General features: G+C 43.3%; 1 protein-coding gene and 1 long non-coding RNA gene across 5 annotated transcripts in view; one reads left to right on the forward strand and one right to left on the reverse strand.

Annotated features, from left to right (window-relative positions):
* The first annotated feature begins 294 nt into the window (after positions 1 to 294).
* Positions 295 to 23,247, forward strand: part of nacc1b (nucleus accumbens associated 1, BEN and BTB (POZ) domain containing b) — a 43,647-nt gene continuing 20,694 nt past the window's right edge. For both annotated transcript variants that reach the window (XM_039770517.1, XM_039770518.1), the window contains exons 1-2: positions 295 to 980; positions 21,600 to 22,537. In XM_039770517.1, coding sequence (XP_039626451.1) covers positions 21,625 to 22,537 — 913 coding nt within the window. In that variant the 5' untranslated portion in view covers positions 295 to 980; positions 21,600 to 21,624. The remainder of the gene's footprint in view (positions 981 to 21,599; positions 22,538 to 23,247) is intronic.
* Positions 5,234 to 23,247, reverse strand: part of LOC120540055 — a 62,116-nt gene continuing 44,102 nt past the window's right edge. For all 3 annotated transcript variants that reach the window (XR_005635747.1, XR_005635746.1, XR_005635748.1), the window contains 2 exons: positions 5,391 to 5,523; positions 5,234 to 5,270 (listed from right to left, as the gene is read on the reverse strand). This is a non-coding gene — a long non-coding RNA (uncharacterized LOC120540055). The remainder of the gene's footprint in view (positions 5,271 to 5,390; positions 5,524 to 23,247) is intronic.

A 23,247-nucleotide genomic window follows, 5' to 3' on the forward strand; every position in this document is an offset into this window, starting at 1 on the left:
GTATTGGCAGTCCAGTCCAATTTATCATCCAGCTGCACTCCCAGGTATTTATAGGTCTGTACCCTCTGCACACATTCTCCTCTGATGATCCACCACCAGTTCCTTGGTCTTGCTGGTGTTCAGGTGTAAGTGGTTTGAGATGCACCATTTAACAAAGTCTTTGATTAGCTTCCTATACTCCTCCTCCTGCCCACTGTTGTTCTTCCTAAGCACCCTCAAGAAGTAGAGTCTCTTTTGGGCCTTGTCCACTACCTCAGCAGTGTGTGTTCCCCAGGTCAAGTCCTCCCTAATGGTGACTCCCAAGAAGCGGAAGTCTAAGACCCTCTCCACACAGTCCTCGTTGATGATGAGTGGCTGGATGTTGTCTACCTTCTTCTTGAAGTCCACGATGTGCCCCTTGGTCTTGGCTATATTTAGGAGCAAGTTGTTCTTCCTACACCACGTTTAATTTCTGTGAAGCACTGTATGCATGGGGAAGACTCTATATAAATACAATGTATTATTTTTATTATGGAATAGAATTGTATATCGAATACTGCCTTGTTCTTTTAAGTAGGATGACTCCTACTCAATATTGGGCATACTGAATACCCCTCCTTCCCCCCGCTGTCTACTTTTAAAATTTGTGGCCCCCGTGTGAGTACCGAGACCAAAGGGCAGACCACACAGACAGACGCAAGTTTGCCGCCGATCGAGTGCGGCGCATTCACACAGACAGGCAGGCAGGCTTCCTTGGAATGGCTGCTGTCGAGCCACCCTCCGCGGGCACGATGTGTCTGATTTGTCAACATCAGTGTCTGCAATCGGTGGCTCTGGGCTCGGCACCCACTGGGAAGTGTTTGCCCTCGATAACTCTGCGCTCGGCGGCCCGCCTGTGCTGACAATGAATGGCTGCCTGTAGAGAGAGAGAGAGCGAGCGAAGAGAGAGAAAGCCTCCGACTCCTCCATTGAAACCGTTTCCAGCAGCCTTCACCGAGGGGGTGAGTCGTGTCTGTTGCCGCCGCCGCTGCTTCACATTCCGGGGGTGTCGGCGGATCGGGAAGGGGGGGGCAGAGGCGGCCCATGATCGACGGCGGAGCGGGTCTGCCGGCTTCTTCGTCGTCGCCGCCGCCGCCCCCCCAGAGGCTCGGCCTTTGGTGTGTTTGCGGCCGGGATGGTGATGGGGGGGGGGAGACGTTTGTCGATCGGCATAAGTGGTCCAGTTGTTTTTTTTTTTTTTTTGTTTTTTTTTTTGTTTTCTGGGGTGGAAGGCGAGTGGTGTGGAAAGTCCGTTTGTGGGTCTTGTTGTATTTATATGACGGGGAGGGGGATGGGCCGCCGGAAAGAGCCCTAACTAAACTTTAACCAGTTGCCTTCGGAGGCTCGCGAGCGGCTCTGGTGCCCCCACGGAGGGACTCGAGCGACACTGCGGCTGTCGTCTAACTTTTTGAAATCTCTTATTAAAGAGACCCGACACTTGCTTTTGAGCCAGCAGATGAGCACCCATAGGATTGTGAGTGTGTGTTTTCGGGGTTTTGCCGGGGAGGTGGTCGATTGGGGGGGTGTGTGTGTGTGTGCAATGTTTATTTTGCAGCTGGTCGATGCGCATCATTTTCCTTTTTAGGCGGATGATCGCGTTTCTATTCTTAACGTTGGTGTTAAGATGTCACATTTCTGTCTCGTCTTCAATTGACCTGTTGCAGGGGGGTGGGGTACACAGGTACTGCAAACCAAGAGACCTGCCAAAAAGAAGAAAAAAAAACCGGAGAGACCCTCTGACGAAATGGTGGTGCGTCTCGGACGGTCTGCGCTCCGCCCAGAAGAGTTCAGGAGCCGCACGAGCCCACACCGACGAGACGCCACCATGTCGCTTTTTTTTTTTCCACCAACCCCCTTTTTTATTTGGTTTCTGGAAGGAAGGGTGAGGAAAGTGTCGTGCGCCTGGCATCCAGACTCCCAGTAGGCCCCAGGATGTCGAGCGCGAGCGGCGCGCACACGCACCAAGTGGGACCCGCAGCGCGCCACCCGTCATATTGGCACAAGCCTGGGCCGACGGCACAGCCTCCTCACCGCACTTCCTAAGCCCCACAAAGTCGACTTTTAATGTTTTTTTTGGGGGGGGGCGGCTTTCCTTTCCTGCCACCCTCGGCGGCCCGTGCCAAGCGATCGTAGCCTATCCTAACATGCAGACAGAGGGAGAGGGAGACAGAGTGCCACCGCAGCGGCGTGACTGGCGCTGATTACCAAGCCGAGGGTGCTAATTACATCCCAGGAGAAAATACATGGCAGGCCCTTGAGCGGAAGCACGCGCGAGCGTTTTATTTATTTATCTAAATCAGAACGCTTTCTGTGGATAAGGTTGGCAGGGGAAATGTAAATCAAAAAAAAAAAAAGAGAAAGAAGAAACTTCATTTAGGATCTGAGCTGCGCCAGGCATAGGCAGACAGGAACATTTGAAAAGGGGGGGAAAAAAAAGGATTTGCATTGTGGATGTGCAGGCTATGATGACTGGAATTGCCTGGAAAAACAGTAAGTGAGCTGGCTAGCTAGCAAGCAAAACTTTGAATGTGACACTTGGCAGAATGGGGCGCTTATGGTCACGGGTACAGACTATGGTGAAATCCTTACTGGCATGTGCGAATTAACATGCAGCACATCACCTGTCTCTGGTGCCATGATCAAGAAGTACACGCTGGTGTGAAAAAGTAAGTGCACTCCTGGAAATTAAGAAACTTGACCAACAAGAGGAGACCATTCACTCTGTCATGCTCGTGTGTTTAGGTAACAGCTAAGCTGAGTGAATATCTCGCCCAGATCCTTCTTAAAGTTGGGCAAGGTTTCTGCTTCAACTCCATGTCTCGGTAGTTAGTCCCACAACTCAAGTGCTTCCTGGCTTCAGTCTTAAATGCACTTAATTACCTCCATTGGTGTTCCTCGACCGTGTGATTAACTGTTAAGTCAAAAGAGTTCCGCTGGATCTACTTTATCCAATGCCTTTGGGAATTTCCAAGACCTGGATGAGGTCCCCACACACTCCAAACACTTTGAGTTCTTTGAGTCTGTCACAGTAGGACATAACAAGAAGTTCTGAGATGCTCCTGATTGCTCTCCTCTGTAAAGCATGGAGTGCTGCTGCCGTGTGTTTCTTGTAACGTGGTGACCAGCGCTGCACACAGTAGTCCAGCTGCAGTCTCACTAGTGTATTATATATAGTAGTCCGAGCATAACGTCTCTTGGTTTATAAAGTCAACAGTTTTTTGATAGACTGATAGAGCTTTATGTGTCCCCGGGGGGTAATTTGTCTTTTAACAGAAGCTCTTTAAATAAATAGATATACAAGAGCCAAATGACAAAAAGTGAACATCAAAAGAGAAAGAAAAACGTCAAAAGACTCAAATTTGAATAGACAGTCGCGGTGAGGCACCTTAAAATGTTTTTTTCTTTTTTTAGCCCATCAGTTTACAACTTCAGGTAGCTTTTAGACAGACAGATGGACAGACCAGTGTTCCACAGGCGCTTTGTCGTTAGTATAAAGTCATGTTTCCTGACACACGTCTTCTAAATAATCTGTTGGCTAAAAGTCCTTAGCACTGGTTTATCAGAGAGGGGATGTGCAGCATTGTTTATAATAGCAATCACTTTGTCTTCATTCTCCTGTATCAGATGTCCTCCACAGGGCCTACAGAGCATCCCATAATGGAGCCTGCCCTTTTAACTAGCTTATTGATTTGGTGGGCCGCTCTTGACATGATTTTACCAGCCCAGCACACCACATTGTTCGTTACAGAGTTATGTGAAGGAACACAAGAGCCTGCACTGCCCCTTGTCCAAGTATTTCCTCTCCCTGAGTAGTTACCGGGCAGAGGCCGATTATAGGGGGGCGAAAGTCAATAATTAGCATTTCTCATCTAACCCAACATTTTCTTTACATTGCTTAGATGCTGAAAACGTTGCGTCAACATAAGCCTCCAGATCCTTTTTAGGGGTTGCTGCCTGTAGATCAGTGTCTCCCATCTTGTATTTATAATTGACATTCATTGTGCTCACATGTGGCACTTTTCCATTTTAAACTGCATTTTCTATGTAAACGTATTAAGTCTTCTTCAGTTACTTTTGCTGCTTCCTCTGTGTCTGCCATTCCTCCAATTTTAGTATTTACCATTGGGTAAACGTCTGTCCCATCACATTTGAATGCAGCATAGGATCAACTTATTCATTTTTGAGTTTTAGTGTTCTCAGACTTGTATTCTGATAAACAATAGAAACTCTGATGAGAACAGGCCATTCATCCCCGCAACAATCCGGTTCACGTAGATTGTCCGAAATAACATAAAGATGAGGTTTGAGGGTCCCTAAACTCTCTGCTCTCCACCACACTGCTTGGTTAATTATTCCATGAGTCTGTGGTTCTTTGCATGAAGAAATGGTTTCTTCTACTTGTGTAAAATCTGCCTTTGTTTCTAAATTGTGTTCCTCTGAACTGGGGTCTTCTGTACTAATGCCTTTCGTAGTTGTATACATTTCAATCCTGTCTCCTCTCAATGATTGTTTGTCTTAAATTGAAAAGTTTCATCTCCTTTAATTTCTCCTCGTAGCTCAAACCTCTCAGTCACTAAATCAGCCTAGCCGCTCTCCTCTAGACCTTCTCTAGCACTACTACAGTACGTGTTTTTTTTTGTATTATGGAGATTATATACCTTAAGCATACCTTCTCTTGACTTTTCCTCCACACATCCTGTTAGCTTTCTTGATTACTTCTGTTCATTATCAGGGATCTCAAACTCCGGTCCAGGAGGGCCCCAGTGACTGCAGGTTTTCATCCCAATCCTTTTCTTAATTAGTGACCCATTTTTGCTGCTAATTAACTTCTTTTGAGTTAATTTTAATTGACTTGTTCTTGAAGACTCAGACCCCTTAATTGTTTCTTTTTCCTTAATCAACATCCAAACAATAATGAGATACAAAATGAGCCAAAAACTTGACCAGCAAACTGTGACCATCACACATTATCTGAACATAAAGAAAGATGAAGGTCTCGGGAATGCAGATCTGCTCATGTCCACAAAACATTTTAATGATGCTCTTAGAAAAGTAAAGAAAAAAATCAAAAATTTTGAAAATGTCTGCTATTGTACAATGAGAGCAGCAGCAAATCATGGAATTAAAGAACGGGTTTAATTAACAGCAAAATTTGGCAACTACTTAAGCAACTGGTTGGAGTGAAATTGGTTGGAGTTTGAGGCCCTGACTTAGTTGGTCTCCTGTTGGCTCACTCACTTCATGTTTCAGTTCTGTTTAAGGAAAGAAATGAATAAATTCAAAAGAACAATAAAGAAATTCCAGGGAACAACACGTTAGTTAACATTAATTCAAAAGAAGTTAATTAGCAGCAAAAACAGGTCACTGATTACCTGCAGCCACTGCAGCCCTCCAGGACTGGAGTTTGAGATCCCTGATGAAGATAGTAATGAGTCTGCTATGAGCCGCTGGTCCTTCTTATAAGGTTTACTACCAAGTTCCAGACCTCCCATTGTGTTTTCAAATCTACATGTAGGAGTGAAAATGGTAGATTTGAATAAGAGCGGGATTTGACATTTCTCCAGGTAGAGCCCAAGAATTAGTTTCTCATAGACTTACATTGCAAAAGAATGAAAACGAATGGCAATCAATGCATAATGTAACATACTGGTAATAGTAATGAGTACAAATTAATTCTATATCGTAAATGAAAGAGTACGATTTCTTAAGCAGCCTATTTATAAGATTTCATAAGCTTATTAAATGTACATGCCACATTGGTGCAACTGAATATTATTAATCTTCACTTCAGCCTTTAAAGTTATTCCTTAAAGTGCATCAAAGCTGTCATTCCAGGACGGTGCTTTACTATTAATCAATCTGCTGTAAGGGCAGTTATGTGAATCATGGACTCTGTGTGAAGACATGTCATTTTATCATTTTGACATCCATTAATAACGCTGTTTAAAAAAAATCCTGCAGTTGAATGTAAATGAAATCGGATGTTTTCAAGTTATTAAGCGTTTGCAACCATTGTTGTAAACGATGAAAAGTTTTTTTCTTTAAACCCCACCCCATCTAGAATGTGAAGTGAAAGACTATGGGAGTCGGAGTTGAAAGTTTTGAGTACCGACTTCACAGCTCTGGTTATACGTACTTTCCCTACTTTGTGATGTCACTATAATGCCTACTTGTAAATCACAGGATCAGCAATTTTGATGAGTTTTCAGGAATGAGAGAAAACGAACAAAGGCACGTCTGTCGCATATGTACAGTATCCATCCATCCATTATCCAGCCCCCGGGTCACGGGGGTCTGCTGGAGCCAATCCCAGCCAACACAGGGCGCAAGGCAGGAAACAAACCCCGGGCAGGGCGCCAGCCCACCGTAGATATGTACAGTATGCATAGGGAAACTAAAAATGAAGTATGCAATTGTATAATAATATTGTACTTGTGATGTGCCTTAGAATAGTGTTCACTATGAAAAGGTGGTACAGAAAATAAAATTGGGCTGTTTAAGTTGACGTTGCATTACACAACTTCTAGTTGGGAGGTTGCATCAAAGTGCATTTGCTGATCTCTTTGCCCAAGTGTGTTAGATTACATGGTGAGAAATCAGTGGGGATGACTTTTTAGCACAGTTTCAAATTTCCAAAGTACCGTGAGCTCACCTCTTTTTCTGATCACCAGTAACGTGCACTCTGACAACTCCGGCGTTGTACTCAGACTTTCCAGACAAAGCAAGATCAGCCACAGCATTGGCCCTTTCAACATCCTCCCAAGTTTGCCTCATTCTGACAGCCAGTTAACACGCTGCCTGACCGCGCAGGTGTCCTTGGGATGTTTTCCAGGCATAGGGAGTTCAGCTGCCGTTTCTGTCTGTGTTTGTTCTCAATACTTTTGGGCTACGACAAACGTGAGACATCAGACAGACCAGCCTCTCTCCTGTTTGTGAGATCCAAAACGCTCAAATTCTTATTCCTCGTGCCTGCTTTTTATGTATTGTACTTCTAGATGAGTGCTTTTTAGGCGCTTTCCCACCTAATTTTTTTTCAGGAACCTCTGGAACATTTGTAGCATTTCCACCATAGGAACTTTGGCCATTTGTAATTCCTTGTACTTCTTTTTAGCTCCTACTCCAGGTAATGTACTTTTCGTTCAACCAGGAACTATTGTTGGTGGGGCTTGGGTTTATTGGTTGACTGCAAGTGCTGGAACCATTTTTCAAATCCATTAAGAGTGTTTGGGCTTTGGAGAGTAAACGATGAAGATGGAGCACCGCACTTCGCATCACACCTCCCTTTTATGCTTTTCCTTGCACCGAATCAAAGCAATAATTTCCCCTATACAGTCACAATTGTTGCAAAGCATTAAGGTCGGGGCATCCCCTGTGAACTCCCCATTGCGCTGCACTTCGCACCACATCATTATTCACAGTCTCCACTCTGGTGTGTCTCCTCATGCACCGCATTGAAGCATTAAACTCCCTCCGAGAAGTCGTGGTTGGTTCACAACAATAAGGTGTGGTGGTGGTGGGTTCCCTGTGAACTCCCAAACTCTCGAATGCACCGCATCACTCTTCATAGTCACCTCCCTGTTGTGCCATGCTGTGCCATACACCACATCAAAGCAGTAAGTGGGGAGAGGCTCCCTGGTGAACTCCTGAACGCACCCAACTTCACACCACGTCAGTCTACCTTACACATCACGTGTTTTGCATAAAGGTTACAGTTCCTGTTGTGTGGTGGGAAAATAATACATGAAAGTGGCCAGGGAAACTCATCGATTCCAGAAAACAAAGTTCCTGGGGTGGGAAAGTGAAATTTGGTTGTCACCTTTCACCTACTCAGAGCCCGCCACTATGCATCGATTTCGTTGAGGTGAGTTGTAGACTGGTTGGATGGAGCCGCTGGGGATGTCAGTCATCACAGGAGTATACTATGACTGCCCCAACGTGTCACGATTATGTCAGTGAAATCTGTGACTGAAGGTTGCTGTAAAATTGCGTAGCGTGACGGGGTCTTAAGTTAAACCTGAAAACACTCTTGATCCTTTTGATAAATGACAGAAAAACTGATCACCGGTAAAGAAGTGCAGGGTATTGTGTGGGATGGCATTGGCATATAAGCTAGCTGCTCTTTTAACACACTTGAGCTATAGATGCAGAAATGTAATCATTTCTTAGGTTTATGGTGGTTTGAATTTGTGAGTCATCTGCAACTAATCAAATCTTGGAGATGAGAATCCTCAAATTAAAGGAGTCCGCTGGGCTTTATGATGAACACACACACTGGTGTTGGCGTTGCAGAGTTTGCTGCTCCGTGTTTTTGGTATTTATTTGCACCTTGTGCAGAATCAACTGCTGTTTGGCGGGGGGGGGCACAATTAGGAATGTGGAATGTTAATGAACGTCAAAGAAGCGATAGAAGACGGAATTTAATTTTGTTCACTGTTAAAGCTCTGATGATACTGAATATATTTCTGGATTTCTTCGACATTCTAAGCCTGCAGTATGAATAGTTTCACAGTTATTTATTTGACAGTGAGGTTTTCATTAAATGATAAAAATAATAAACTTCACTTGACAGCAAGGACTGGCCTAAAATTGGGGAAAAAAAAGTTGGAAAAAGGCTGCAGCTGCCAAGGCTCTCTGGGACCTTGGCTGTCTATGCCTGACGTAAATATAAAGCATCATTTTATAAAATCATTTCTTTTTGTTCATCTGCTAGTGTTGGATCAGTGGTAAAGTTTTAACATTGGTATTGTCACGCTTGGGTCACAAAGTTGCACAGGAGCACTTGGGGTTTTCCAAGAGACAGAAACTTTATTCCAGAACAGACGGAACAAACACAAGTCTCTTTCGGGAGCGATCCGGCTGCACAAGGGACAACTGTCAAACCGACTGCCTCGGCTAAGCATCTTGGTCAAAAGAACACAAAATCTTCCTCCTCAAAGGGGAGCGTTGGCTCGGGAGCCCCGACTGGAGTAGAGGATGTCTGGGGAAAGAGAGACAAGGCAGTGAGACACTAGGAGAGCCGTGGCGCGGTCTTTTAAATGTTCGAAGCCCAGCAAGAGATGCGGATCTCACGGCACGGCAGCAGGCTAGCAGCTGATCCTGCAAAGAGGAGATGAAAAGCTGCATTTGTTTCCCATTGGTTCACTTTTTAAGAGGGAGTTTTGGAGGAGCAGCCGCGTTCACAGTATCAATACCATCTTTCGGACCTCAGAACTGGTACCATGATGGTTATGAAGCAAATAATGGATAATTTCAAATCCTCCTTGGTTTTAGTTCAGCCATGATGATGCACCACACCATCATGTCACATTACACACTGCTTCCCTCTTGATAGGATGAAGCAATATTTTTCTCCTGTGAAGTCTCGGTCTTGTAGAAGCAACGTATCCCCCCTGAAGTTCCCATAGCTTTGAAGCAGCATTGGGGGGTTTGCTGTATCCAACAGAAGTCTGAATTGCAAAAAAGTCTCGGTTATATTGAAGCCTGTGGTTTAGCTTCATGAAGTCTACAGAATGGAAGCTTTCCCACATCTACAATACGGACTTGTCCAGGAAAAACCTTTATGTTTGCTCCGGTTAAATGCCGGTTGATAACAACGCATTACACCGTATTTTGCGCATCCAGACACCACAGCAACGTGTCCACGGAGAGATGTTGGATAGTACAGGCAGTCCCCGGGTTACGTACGAGATAGGGACTCTAGGTTTGTACTTAAGTTGAATTTGTATGTAAGTCAGAACAGGTCCATTATTTTAATAAATGCTGTTGTTGACCGGCTGTAACCAAGTGCTCTGCCGGTGAATGATGGAGTTTCACGTCTCTCTGACCTTTTTATTATTTCTACTTTATTTTCCATGGTGATGGTTTTTCTCTTCTTTACTGTATCACCAGCACTCGCATCAGATTTGTCTTTCAGAGACATTCTTGAAGGGTGAAGACAAAAGGTTAAGATGAGCTCTTCTGCACAGCACTGTACACGCTATCACAGCAGGAAGGCACCCGTCGTCAACACGTCTGGTGTACTGACAAGAGACAACTTCCTGCTATGTGTGTAACAGTACAAGTAGGCTTGCTATTTAGAATGAATGGGGGCGGCAAGGGGCGGTTCATCACCTGCACACCACACAGTCACATCCACTACAGTATGCTGCCTTCAGCGTCTGCCCACCGAGAAAGAACATGGTGCAGCCAAAGGCGGGTAGTGAATCGCCCACCACTGCCCCCGTTCAACAGGCAGCCACCTGATGCACACTACAATGCTACCCCCCACCGCCCCGTCCACCCTCAATGGCCTCCGTTCAGCCACGACCGGGTCACCGCTTGCAGCATCACCAGCAGCCCACCAAGAACGAGCAGGGCAGCCGTGTGTGGTGGGTGGGCAGTGAAACGCCCCCCTCCGCTCCATCCAGTCAGGAGCAGTAGCTGCGGCGGCATATTGGGCGGGTAGCGAATCGCCCCATCAAGCCTTTCGTTATGCATACAAGCGATAGCTGTGGCCCCGGTGACTATGGACCACAGGTCACCGTTTGCTGTCGGGAGCCACCCGAGGGACACTACACTGTGCGTGCAGCGAAATCCCCCCCTCTAGCCTTCGTCCAGCCACCGCTTGCAGTGTCCCCAGATGAGTGTCCTCCGAAGATGACAGAGTGGCAGTTACTGAGGCACATGCGTCGCAGCTGCGGCCCCGTTCATAAGTCGTAGGTCGAATGTCCGTAACCTGCGGACTACCTGTACTGTGTGCACGGCTGATTTTAATAAGACGCAAATAGACAGAAGTGCTAATAAACAGTAAAATGCTACAGCTTTCGGTAAGTTTCAGTGTATGTTGCCATTTTGAATTGACATCACAATCTGAAGTCAGACAAACTTGGACTTGACAGACTAAGCCAGTTTCCAAGTAGGAAATCCGACTTGTGGAGACATTCCAGGTTGGAAATTCCAACTTCAAATGCAGTGCAGCATTAGCACCTTAATAGATAGATGATCCTACTTTTAACAATGCTGCACATGGACACCCATTATTTTAATGCTGCATCGTTCTTCCCATTTTCTTTCATTCAGCGTGTAAACATTTGCTCGCTTCATCAAATTGAAAGCCTTGGTCATTTTTGACACTAGGTATCTACATTATTTCATCAATTGGGCTGTTGTGCCCCTTGGACATTTCACCAGGCAGAGACTCGCTTGTTTCATCAAGCCTTGGGGTGGTAGATCTGTGAAAAGTCTCCTTGCTATCATCACAGGACCCTGGGTGCACAAGATATCACTCTAATGGTAGGTCCATCTCTGTATTATGTTGACATTTTCGTATTTACAGGTTTCTGTTAACTGTAATAATGTTTTTTTGATCGTTTTCTGGGGGCAAACATAATGCTAAGAAGGTTAGCAGGTAATGTATAGATATAAGACAAATCTTTTGGGTTTCCTAAACCCAAATTGCTCCTTTCATGAAATCAGGGAGTGTGAGCCAATCTGGGAGCTCTGGGTCAAGGTAGAAACCAAGTCTGGTACCATACCAGGGCACCATATGGGTTTATCATGAACATGCCCATACTTGGCCATCTTAAGTCATTACATGATAAATGTTCTTAATTTACTTTAGAGGGACTGGCAGAGATCCTGCAGTCATCATGACTCTGGTAAATAATTAATCACTTTCTTCATATTTTGAGTGTCCCACCAAATACTCCATGAAGCTGTGAGGTAGCAGCACTCGCAAAAAGTACCCCATAGCACCCATACTGCCACAAAAATCTCAAACCTACCTGATGTAATTCAGGGTCTTGTGGTTGGTTAGTGGGGGAAGGTTTGTAGCTTAACCTAGCAGCAGTTGAGGGCAGGTCAGGAGTCAACCCTGGGTGGGGCACCAGCATACTGCAGAATCCACCCATGGGGGGCCAATGTTGAGTCAGCAGTCATCTTCACATGTGTGCCAGCTAATCTGATCTCGCAGGGTTTCTGTTGCTCTTCAAACAACACTGAAGTTTTCATTCCAGGGCTGTCGTTCACTTTTAACTAGTCTGGTCTAAAGTTAGCCTTTGCCATTATAAAGAAGGGACGCACGATTTTATACTTTAATATGTTAAAGTTTTTCATAGCACTTTGAATTATGAGAGATTTTTTTTTTTATCATCCAAACTCGAGTATTCTGTAAACTTTTGTGATGTGAATGTAAAAGGAAGGATCCCTTTTTTTTTCCCCCTACAGACTGCAGATTTTGAGTTCTTTTTCCAGGCGCTTCCTTATTTATGATGTCCGAGTCTTAGGTGGATTAGCTGAAGGTGAACGATTTTAATGGAAAAGCAACTCTGATGTTGTTTCAGAAACATCAGTGTAAGTGCAGGAGTGTAAGGCAGGATCAAGCAGGGCTAGAACATGTGCCGAAAGAAATCTCTCAGTCCAAAAGTTTGTTTTGAAAGATTTAGTGAAAATTCAAAGCAAATAGTCCACACAAGAATAAAGAAAATAGGTTGTTACACACGTAGAATAAAAGGCAAAAAAATTTGAAACAATGTATCTTCTCTAAACTTAGCCTTTCTTGTCAACCTGTAGTTGTTTCTGTACTTAAAGAAGCTTTACTTCTTCTTAGTATGCTCTAAACGTATGGCACTGCTCGTTCAATAGAGCACGTTGTCTTTCATGCTACTGGGCGCGTAAGGCACAGTTTACACACGGCAAGGCAGGTGACTGACTGAGTATAATGTATAGTCAGAGAGGCTAGAAATAGTCCGAATATACCAGTTCAGTTCAACTTATGGAGCTTGTAAGAACCTCCCAAAGACTATGCACTAATAACTAGCAAATGGCTCTTAAAATCAGATTAGAATACTAGAAGAATTGATAGATAGATACTTTATGAATCCCAAGGGGAAATTCACATAATCCAGCAGCAGCATACGGATACAAAAAAACAATATTAAATTAAACAGTAATAAAAATGCATGTAAAAACAGACAATAACTTTGAATAATGTTAGCGTTTACCCCCAGGGTGGAATTGAAGAGTCGCATAGTGTAGGGGAGGAACGATCACCTGAGTCTGTCACTGAAGCTACTCCTCTGCCTGGAGATGACACTGTTCACTGTCCGTTGTAACAATAACAGGCCATTCCGCCCAGCAAAGTTCATCAAATTTCCCCCAAATAACATTGTCAAGGTTTGAAGGTGGATGAACAACAGAAATCCTTCAGATTCAGATACGTACCTCTGAGCCGGAGTACTCCTAGAAATGCTCACACATACAAGCTACACACCTGACAGTGAGCAGGCATGAGATTCAAACCCACAATGCTGGACACGTAAGACAGCAACACTAAATCCCTGTACCACTCTGCCACCATAAATCATATTGTTTCAGTTTACACTTCGGTTTAAATAAAATCAAAAGGGTAAAGATTTCATATGTTAGATAAAGTGGCTCACTCATGACGATGTCTTCTAGTTGTATGTCAGACTTGCAGACTGTGATTGCTGATCTCGTCACCGGACCACAACCAAAAAATCATGCCGATGCCGTCACTGGGCCACGTCCATTTACACAATGGGAAATTGTGCTGATCTCCTCACCGGAGAATGCTAGTTTAAATGATAGGAAATCGTACTGATCTTGTTACCTGACCATGACAGTTTACATGCCAGATAACAATTGGACACGTCAAATTTAGAGGCTGTGTGATGGCTTTCCAGAACAGTTGTGGTTACCAATTTTTCTGACAGCTAATAAGTGTGCTGCTTGTATGTGCCGGTGCTGTATGAAGGGTTAACGTGTCCGGTGAGTTCAGCTGCAGTCTCTGCCCTTCTTCTTTTTTCCATTCTGTCATGGTATGGAAAACACAAGACATCAGACATACAAGCTTTTCTTCTTTTTGTGAGCTCAAAACAACCGTGTCCCTTATTCCTTGCCATTGCATTCTGTACTTCCAGGTGAGCATTCATTGGTTTGTTAGCTCGTACGTAGAGCACGTAGAGCTGCTCTACAACAAAAGACTCAAATCAGTTTTGTCAGGAAGAATCATGGACATGTTGGAATGAGCCACTGATATGTCAGACTAGATGACTGACATCAACAAGCGAGCACCACCGACTGTCTCCAACTCGCTAAGATTATATATATGAAGGCTACAACAGAAAATCGTTGGAAACGTTGTCTAATGTGACGCAATCTTAAGGGTCATTTGGCCTTTTAGCGATGACATCTTAATCTCTATGTCACACTGGTAAACACGGATCAGAAGTTCAGGCACAGTTTCCGCAATCTGAAATTTACCAAATGAGAGGAAGCTATTCAGTCCATCAAGCCTGTTTGTTTAGCTACCAGCTAAGCTGTCCCAATATCTCACCTAGATTCTTCTTAAAGGTTGTCAAAGTTTTTGTTTGGACTTACTTAAGAGGAAAATCCCACTGATTTTTCCACGCAGATTGTTACTAGGGATGAAACATGAGTTCACCACTCCAACCCTGAGACCAAACAAGAGTCCATACAATGGAAGTATAACGGGTCCTCTATCGCCAAGCAATTTCATGCGCAGTATTCTGTCAGAAAAGTTAACAATGTTCTGGGATACAAAGGATGTTCTGCTGCTGGAATTCATGCCACACAAGTCAACCATCACTGGTGAAACCTACAATGCCACAGTGAAGTCATTACATGAGGCCATCAAACAGAAGCACAGTGCTTCAAGAGAGTGCACCACAGATGGCCTCTGACTGGCTAAAATTATGTACATGAAGGCTGTTACTGAAAATCACTGAAAAAGTCGTCGAAGGTGGCAAAGCCATTATTTGCACTGTATTAATATAAGACATAACTGAATGTGATTTTATGTTAATTATTAAGAATCTCTATTATATATTAAAAAAAAAACTTGTAATGAGACAAGACTTTTTAGCCTGGAACGAGGCAAGACTTTTTAAGAGAGATAATTTCATGTCCCGTGAGACTAGACTTTGTACCAAGAGATTTAACCACGCCCGGGCCCAGAAATAAAAGACAAAGAGTAGATGACAAAGTAGAATATCGTAAAGAGGTTCAAAAACGTTGGCCCGATACACATGCAGAGCAGGTTAGAGATAGCGAAAGTACAGTGGTACCTTGGTATACGTCCTTAATCCATTCCAGATCCTTTGATATACCAAACAGGACGTATACCAAACAAATTTTTTCCCATAAGAAATAAAGGGAAAATGATTAATCCGTTCCCATGAAAAAAAATCATATTGTTATTGGCATATTATACATTGATGGGGTTGTATAAAATAATTTAAACACTGCTTAATGCTAAAATACATAAACACAAAAGCAATTAGATGAAATAAATGAAAATTTAACCTCACTTTTTTTTAATAACGTCTTTGTTTTTCACAATTGTACATACCGTTGTTCTTGGCATAAGGTATGCAGCAGGCAAGTCCCGGATACGCATGCCACCTGTCATACTTTTCAACAATCAATTCAAATTTATGTGAAAAAACATAAAATCACGTGAAAATTCACAGAGAGTTATACCGCGGATTGTTCACTGAATGCTAGCAACTGGCGTACTGACACTCGTGGGCAGTCGTGGCTTTGTCTCGAGAGAGGTAAACAAGGGTAGCGCATGGCGAGTCGTATTCCAAACAGGACGTATACCAAATTGGACTTATTCCAAAGTGGACGTAATCCGAGGTACCACTGTACTAAAATTCGAAAGTCTCATAAAAAGGATAGTAAAGATCGCATTAGTGCAAACAAACCGAAATTATTACTTGGTGAAATAACAAACAGCAAAAAGAGATTGAATATAAGGTCATAGGTGATATGACAGAAGTATGTAGATATGGTTTGGATTTAAACTTTAAGTTGGAGACTTGTAGATCGTCCAATTCATGTTGCCATCCGGGAAAAGTCGTGTTTCTTCCCAATGAAGAGATGTATGCACGAGAATTAAAAGATTTGTTGTTTGGTGAAAGTGAAATCCACATACGCGAGAGGTGGAGACGCAAAGTGGTTGGCACGTAGCGCAGACTGGGGGGCTTGGCAAATGAAGTGAGCAGGGGGCAGAGCCCCCTAATTTTTTTAATAAAAAAAAAAAGATAAAGCCTTACAAATATAGATGTTAAAACCTCTGTATACATACTAGGAGACCCAAATTATAAAACAGCATTTTGGGATTTTTGGTACCGAAATTAGACCTCAGTTTTGCAAAACCCTTTCCCTTAACACTTGGTGTTGCTGTTGCAAAAAAACGTCCGTTTGTTAAGCTTCATGAAATTAAAGCGATCTGAACTTTGTGTGGGACAAATCTCCTCCTTTGTGTTTCAACGCGATCAGGACTTCACATCTATCAAGAGGGAAGCGGTGCACCAGGGAGGCGAACAATTGTGTTTGTGGAGTTATCCGTACTGAAAATTGAATTGGTAAATTAAAGATGATGTTTACAGGTCCTACTCCTCCAAACAATTATATCATTTTATATTTTATATTGGACTAGTTATTTATTCTTTCCACTTATTTCAGTTTCACAAGTAATTTATGGAGCAAACCACATTATATAAGCCTGCTTTTAACAAGCTTTACTTTAAAGCTTGGAATGAAAGGGAAAATGTATTCAACTCAGATTTAGGCCAGATGTGACTAAAATGACAGATTTCTGCTCAGCCAAAAAAGAATAACGTTGCATGTAGTCTCGAAAAAAAGGAGCTGCAATCCAGGGGACATAAATTAGCATAAAGTTGCACCTAATTTGTCACCGAGTTCTTGTAAGAAAGTACAGTGCAATGCTGTGTGGAACTGTTCGTCCTTTGCCTTTGTTGTGGGCTTATTAAAAAAGGAAACCTAGAAGCCATTATAGTCCGCGATGCTGGGGGGTGAGAGAGAGAGATGGCCTTGAAGAAGGCTTGAAAGAAATGGCGAGTTCAGGGCAACATTATGATTTACCAAGTCTCATCCATGTTACAGTTTTGGGAAGAGAGATGTCAGTTATGGCTAACTCGCTGTTGTTTAAACAAAAATAATTTTTAATGGTAAAGATAGTAGCACATTTTCATCCAAATGATGTAGTACTACAAGATGTCAAAGACATGCAAAGAAAAACAAATTAACCACTTAAGCACAAGAAGTCCCGCCGGCAGGACACGCCATATTTTATAGTTGTCTGTTTATGTTGCAATAAAAGCAAAACTCATTAAAGCAGCAGTGGTATTTTTACATACCCCAGGGAGTCGTATTTCAAATATATCATAAGTCTCCATGTTTTCAGCACTCTTTCATTGTTAAAGTGTGCGATTTATCAATGTAAACCCCAATTTGAGCAGCGCATTACAGCTGAATAAATCTTCTTTTGTCAAATATCCCACCTACGTCAAGCCATATACAGTGAAGGCTCAATACCATTGGATAGCTAATGATTGGTCATATGTATTACGTGTTTCAGCACCAATTATAGTATATGTGCAACAGCTCATCTTTGCACACCATTACGTACATAACTTGAGTCAGATTTTGACTCTTTTGAGAACAGCATGTTTGATGAAGGCAAAGCTTTATTTTGCAAATACTGCTTAGTATGACTTTGAAGCATCATGGTGTTCACTTTTCAAGTTTCAGGGCTGGGATATACTTGTACGCATCACATAAGCTTGTGGACGCTGCTGCTATGCAAGCAGTGTTCTTGCTATACTCGTGCAAGTACTTTACGTAAATCTGGAGTATTCCACCAGGTGGCAGTGCGAGATGCTGTTGCGAAGGTGCAAAGACAGAAGATGGTATGTGAGACCTGTAAATGTATTGTGCCATTACGATGGGGAATATGAGACCCTTGTATTGCCCATTTGAGAAACGGATGAAGAAAGCACATGTGCACGTCAGCATTTGAGTTTGAATGTTTGCTTCACTGCATTGAACCGTTCATCAAACACTGAAGTATGCACATTGATTGTGTTGCAGCTGCGTGTCACCCTACGTTATCTTGCAACGGCCAAATCCCCACTTCTTGTCTCTGACATTTTCTGCTTTTTACAGACGTATATCTCAAATTGGCTTCCATTTCATCTCGCACATCCACTTTCAAACAGGTGGTGATTTGATGCCAGCTGTTCTGGCAGGCGTGTTTGTCACCGTGGAGGGGTTTATAGCAAACAACGATGCTGACGTCGCGTACCAAAACCTGAACACACGCGGCACCCATATTTTCTGCTGGTACTGCAAATTTTTCATACATCTTGTTAATTTCTGATGACCTGCTCAGAGGACGCGTCAAAAGAACGCCAGGAATCATGGCAGCCATGATGTGTGTGTGTGTAAGCATTCTGGGCATCAACTATAAACTGGCCAGAAGTGACACACCTGGAGGCTGCCTGTTTTTTGAGCAGAGCTCTTTCAGTTTCAACTTTTGAGTACACCGGCAATGTTTCTTAACATACCGATGAGTACTTGTTATGTGGTACTTGTGCCTCTCTGGGCATTCTGCCTGATACAAATGCCCTTAAGTAGTTCGTTTTTGCTTTTTTCAGGCTTTGTCTTAACACGGTTGGGGTAACAAATATTAAATAATGTAAATATTTATATATGACTAGCCGTGCCCCCGCGACTCTGCCCGCATATTAGTGGAAAAGGACAGTGAGGAGGGCCCTGCCCAACTCCCCACTCCTGACATCACGCTTTGGCCTGCAGCCTCTGTCTCGGATTAGCGTGAATATTATCGCTCCTGCAAGCAAACTATGATACTTAGCGCGATGATAGAAGTCGCAAAATCAAGCAAATTATAGAAAAAAAAACAGACCTAAACCTGTTAAGTAGTTCCCTCGTGAACAGCAGACAGACAAACATTGGATTTTATATATAATAGAGGTTTTATGTGATACAAATCATTTTCAGTATTGTTTATAAATTTTTGACTTGCACGTCACCTGTGAGTTTGTGCGATCTTTCGCCAAGCTCCACTTAATTGTTCACGAAAAAACCTCGCCAATAACCTAAAACACAACTGTGGAGGGTGTACTGTACTGTTGTGACTTGGGGATTTAGGCCTAAAGTAAGGAAACTTTTCCTTTTGTTGGGTTTGTGGATGGTTTACTAAAACCGACTCTGGTGTAGACTTGTTTAACTCTTTCAGGGCTGATGTCGACTTTTGTCAAAAGTTGACGATGGTAATCAACTGTAAACTGTGAAAAAAACAACCGTTATGTTTTCATTGGACTCTTGTTTCTAGAAGGGAAGTTAGATGCATCGGTTTGACCGAGATTTCCTGCACTCGCGTGAGTAGCAAGGCACAAACAACGGCAAAAATGGCACTGACATCTGGCAAGAGATCAAAGCGAATGCATAAAGCAAAATACTCCGCAGACGACATTTTCCCTGTTACCACTGAACTGGACTATGACTTGTCGGACACCGATTTTGATAGAAGTGATTGAAAACGAATGTGAGGTTCCAGCTTCAGCTGATTGGTTCCGAGCTGATCACGGTAATGATGATGTTTGCCTGGTAGGACTGCCACTTAACAATGATAAGAGGTAGAAACCTCATTGCAATGCACTGCAACCATGACCACTGCTAAGACAGCCTGGCAGCAAGCCTGCTGCACATTCTTAGCAAACTGGCAGCCACAGCATGCAGCAACAGGCGTTTTATGTTGATTTCTGTGTGCAACCATTGCTTTTCAGAAACTGTTTTTTGGAAAAAATATTCAGCCCTCAAAGGGTTAAGCAGTTTGTGTTCATTTGCTGATACTCGGCATTCCATGAAAGCAGGATTGTAAAACAGATCGCAGGAGAGAATCATCATATTCAGTGCACTTTAACTAAATGAAGAATGTATTCCATAGCATCTTGCCGTCTTTTGAAGTTGACCATCACTTGAGACTTCAACTGCTAATTATTTTAAGAGGCGTTTTGGTTGTGAAAGCATTTTTCATGAGCTGCTCAGTAACTGAATTATACCACCTCAGTCCCCAGAGGCTAGTTTTAAACCAACCACGTGGCACAAAGAATGGGTGGACACAGAGTCGTAATTCTGACACTTTAAGTGATACCATTTCATATTGAAATGCTGTCAGATAGCAGCAAGCTGACATGTAATTGCGGAACATCTTAATTACAAAACATATTCACTCTTTAAGATCTTTTCAGTTTTGACAATCAAAAGTTGATGCCTGGTTGGCTTGTAAACGTTCATGTTGAGCTCTGCTCCCTTTAAGATATTTGGTCGAAAGGCAACTTAATGGTGCGTTCGATTTGAAGTGGGAAGTCGGAATTTCTGAGTTCCTACTTTAGAATTTTCAACTGGGACGCCTCCTTATTTTAAGTCAGATTTTCCATTTGGAGTTCGGGTTTGTCTGACTTCAGATTGTGACGTCAATCCAAAATGGCAACGTACACCGTGAACTTTACTAAAAGCTGTCATATTATACTGCTCATTAACACTTCTGTCCAGGGCTGTGGAGTCGGAGACAATTTTGGGTACCTGGAGTCGGCAAAAATGTACCAACTCTGACTCCTAATAAATTGAAATTGTAATGAAAAAAAATACAGCAAGTTCAAATATTTTGCAATTTCACAAACAGTAGTCCTAATGAAGTACTTCTCTGATGTAAGAATAAAGCCGAGTTCATAATTGTGTTACTACTACTAGTGTGAATTTCAGCTGAGCTACCATACAACCTGACCTTCACATATTGTAATCTGGATTATGGTACATTACAAAAAGTGTTTTCATTTTATTTCAGATCTCATGTGTTTAACAAATTAATATGAGTGTAAACAGGTGTAATGATGTAGGTGGAGGTGTGCGCTATGGCCTGATGTGTCTTCCGGGGTTCTTGTCTTTTGTTTAAACTGGCCAATACGGTAGAGAGTCTGCTTCGTAGCCAGTAGTTCTGAGGTCAAATGACGTGTATGTTGCCTTCCTTCAATCGACATGGAAAATACATTAGCATATTAAATACAGCGGAGTCGGAGTCAGAAGTACCGGAAACTATGGAGTCAGAAGTACCGGAAACTATGGAGTCAGAAGTACCGGAAACTATGGAGTCAGAAGTACCGGAAACTATGGAGTCAGAGTTGGAGTTGAAGGATTTATCTACCAACTCCACAGCCCTGCTTCTGTCTGTCGGTCTGTGTCTCATGAAACCAGCTGTACACATGGCCTTGTCCAACTTCTGTCAATGAACATGTTGCCCTGGTTTTTGGATGCACAAAAAACCCCGACTGATGCATTGTTATCAACTGGTATTTATTCTAATGAAGCAAATGCAGCAAAGGTTTCCCTGGATGCGTCCATATTGGTTTACCGAATGTTTTACTGGAATGCGATCGACTTTGGTGTGACGTTATTTCCAGCTCTGACTTCCGAGGTAAATGGAATGCAGCTTATCTTTATGACTGCGCCTGCATGCTGCATAGATTGAGTTTGTAGCCATGTAATTGGCTGTTTGGAGGAGCAGACCATTTGTGTTTACAGGAAGGTGGACCTAAAAGTGGCTATTGAATGTATAATGGAATGATACATCTGAGGTGTCGGTTGCTATCTGAGAATTTGTTTTTCTTAATTTAGCCAAACCGTGTTGTTAGTGACTTTTCTAACTCTTTCCTTTCTTTGTTTCCTGCTAGACACTGTGGTGCTGGGCATTCCGCCATGGCTCAGACGCTGCAGATGGAGATTCCCAACTTCGGCAACAACATCTTGGAGTGTCTGAATGAACAGCGTCTACAGGGGCTTTACTGTGACGTGTCGGTGGTTGTGAAAGGCCATGCTTTCAAAGCGCATCGTGCCGTGCTGGCTGCTAGTAGTTCCTATTTTCGGGACCTTTTCAACAATGGCAGCAAGAGTGCCGTAGTGGAATTGCCTGCAGCCGTGCAGCCCCAGAGCTTCCAGCAGATTTTGTCATTCTGCTACACTGGCCGCCTTAGTATGAATGTAGGAGATCAGTTTCTGCTCATGTACACTGCCGGTTTTTTGCAGATTCAGCAAATCATGGAGAAAGGGACAGAGTTCTTTCTGAAGGTTAGCTCGCCGAGCTGCGACTCACAGGGTCTTCATGCTGAGGAGACCCCACCATCTGAACCCCAAAGCCCTGTTACTCAGACATCGACAAGCGTCAGCTCAGGGCGTCCCACATCCTGCCACACGCCTCTGCCTCTAGTTTCCCGTGTCAAGACAGAGCAACAGGAGTCATCCTCTGATTCGGTAGTCTGCACCCCTGTGGCCAAAAGGCTTTGGGAGGGGAGCAATCGTGAATCGGGGGGAGCCGGAGGTGGTGGCAGCATGAGAAAGGCAGCTCGTTTTTCCCAGGAGGCTAGCCGGGGTGGGCCGCAACAACAACAGCAGCAGCAGCAAGGAGTGGTGGCAGCAGTTCCGAATAACACCACTAACAGTGCCTCAGAGAGGACCAGTCCAGGAACCTCGAGTGCCTACACTAGTGATTCTCCAAACTCTTATCACGATGAAGACGAGGAAGAGGAGACTGGGGAGGAGGGAACCGAGGAGCAGTACAGGCAAATCTGTAATATGTACACAATGTACAGCATGCTGAATGTGGGACAAGCAGGTAAGAATACATTTTTAATAAAATAAAATGATCAATTTAAGCTCTGCTTTGTTTCAGGGTTTTGCTTAAAATGGGCACTCTTACGTACCTCGAAGTGCCGATTCCATAATGAAGCCATTATTAATATTGCCTACTGTATATGGTCAGCATAGGACTTGCAGGTATTGTATCCACCATTTTAAAAATCCTGTCCTGATTTAACTTAATACAGTGAGAGAAATCCTGTTGTGCTTTCAAGGCAAATAAAAAGTCTTCCATTAATGACCTATTTATCTTTTTTTGCCATTAGTTGAGACATATAAACACGTGATTCGTCCATGCTATCAGAGCACAGCCATGGGACGGATCGTTTTACCTTGTAGTGTAGGAGGTCTGAGTAAAGCTCCAGTGGGGATGTAAGATGACTGGAAATAACAATAAAATTGCAGCAAATTACTTACTGTATATACTCGCGGATAAGTCGGGACTTGATTTTACTGTATAATTTCTGGTATTTAATAATGTTGGTTGTATACACTATTGGTAGAAGGGATTATGATATGCTAACGCTCACCTGAGAGAGTAACCACGGAGCACAATGCCTTTATTTTGTATGTGCGTGCGGCAATGCGCTGTATCAGCGCGTGTTCCTAACCTCTCTCTCTCTATTGTGCCTTCGTGACCACACGGTAATACCCGCACTATCCCGAAGCGATGTTTGCACTGATTTG

The sequence above is a fragment of the Polypterus senegalus genome, chromosome 12, assembly GCF_016835505.1.
Source record: "Polypterus senegalus isolate Bchr_013 chromosome 12, ASM1683550v1, whole genome shotgun sequence".
Lineage (NCBI taxonomy): Eukaryota > Metazoa > Chordata > Cladistia > Polypteriformes > Polypteridae > Polypterus > Polypterus senegalus.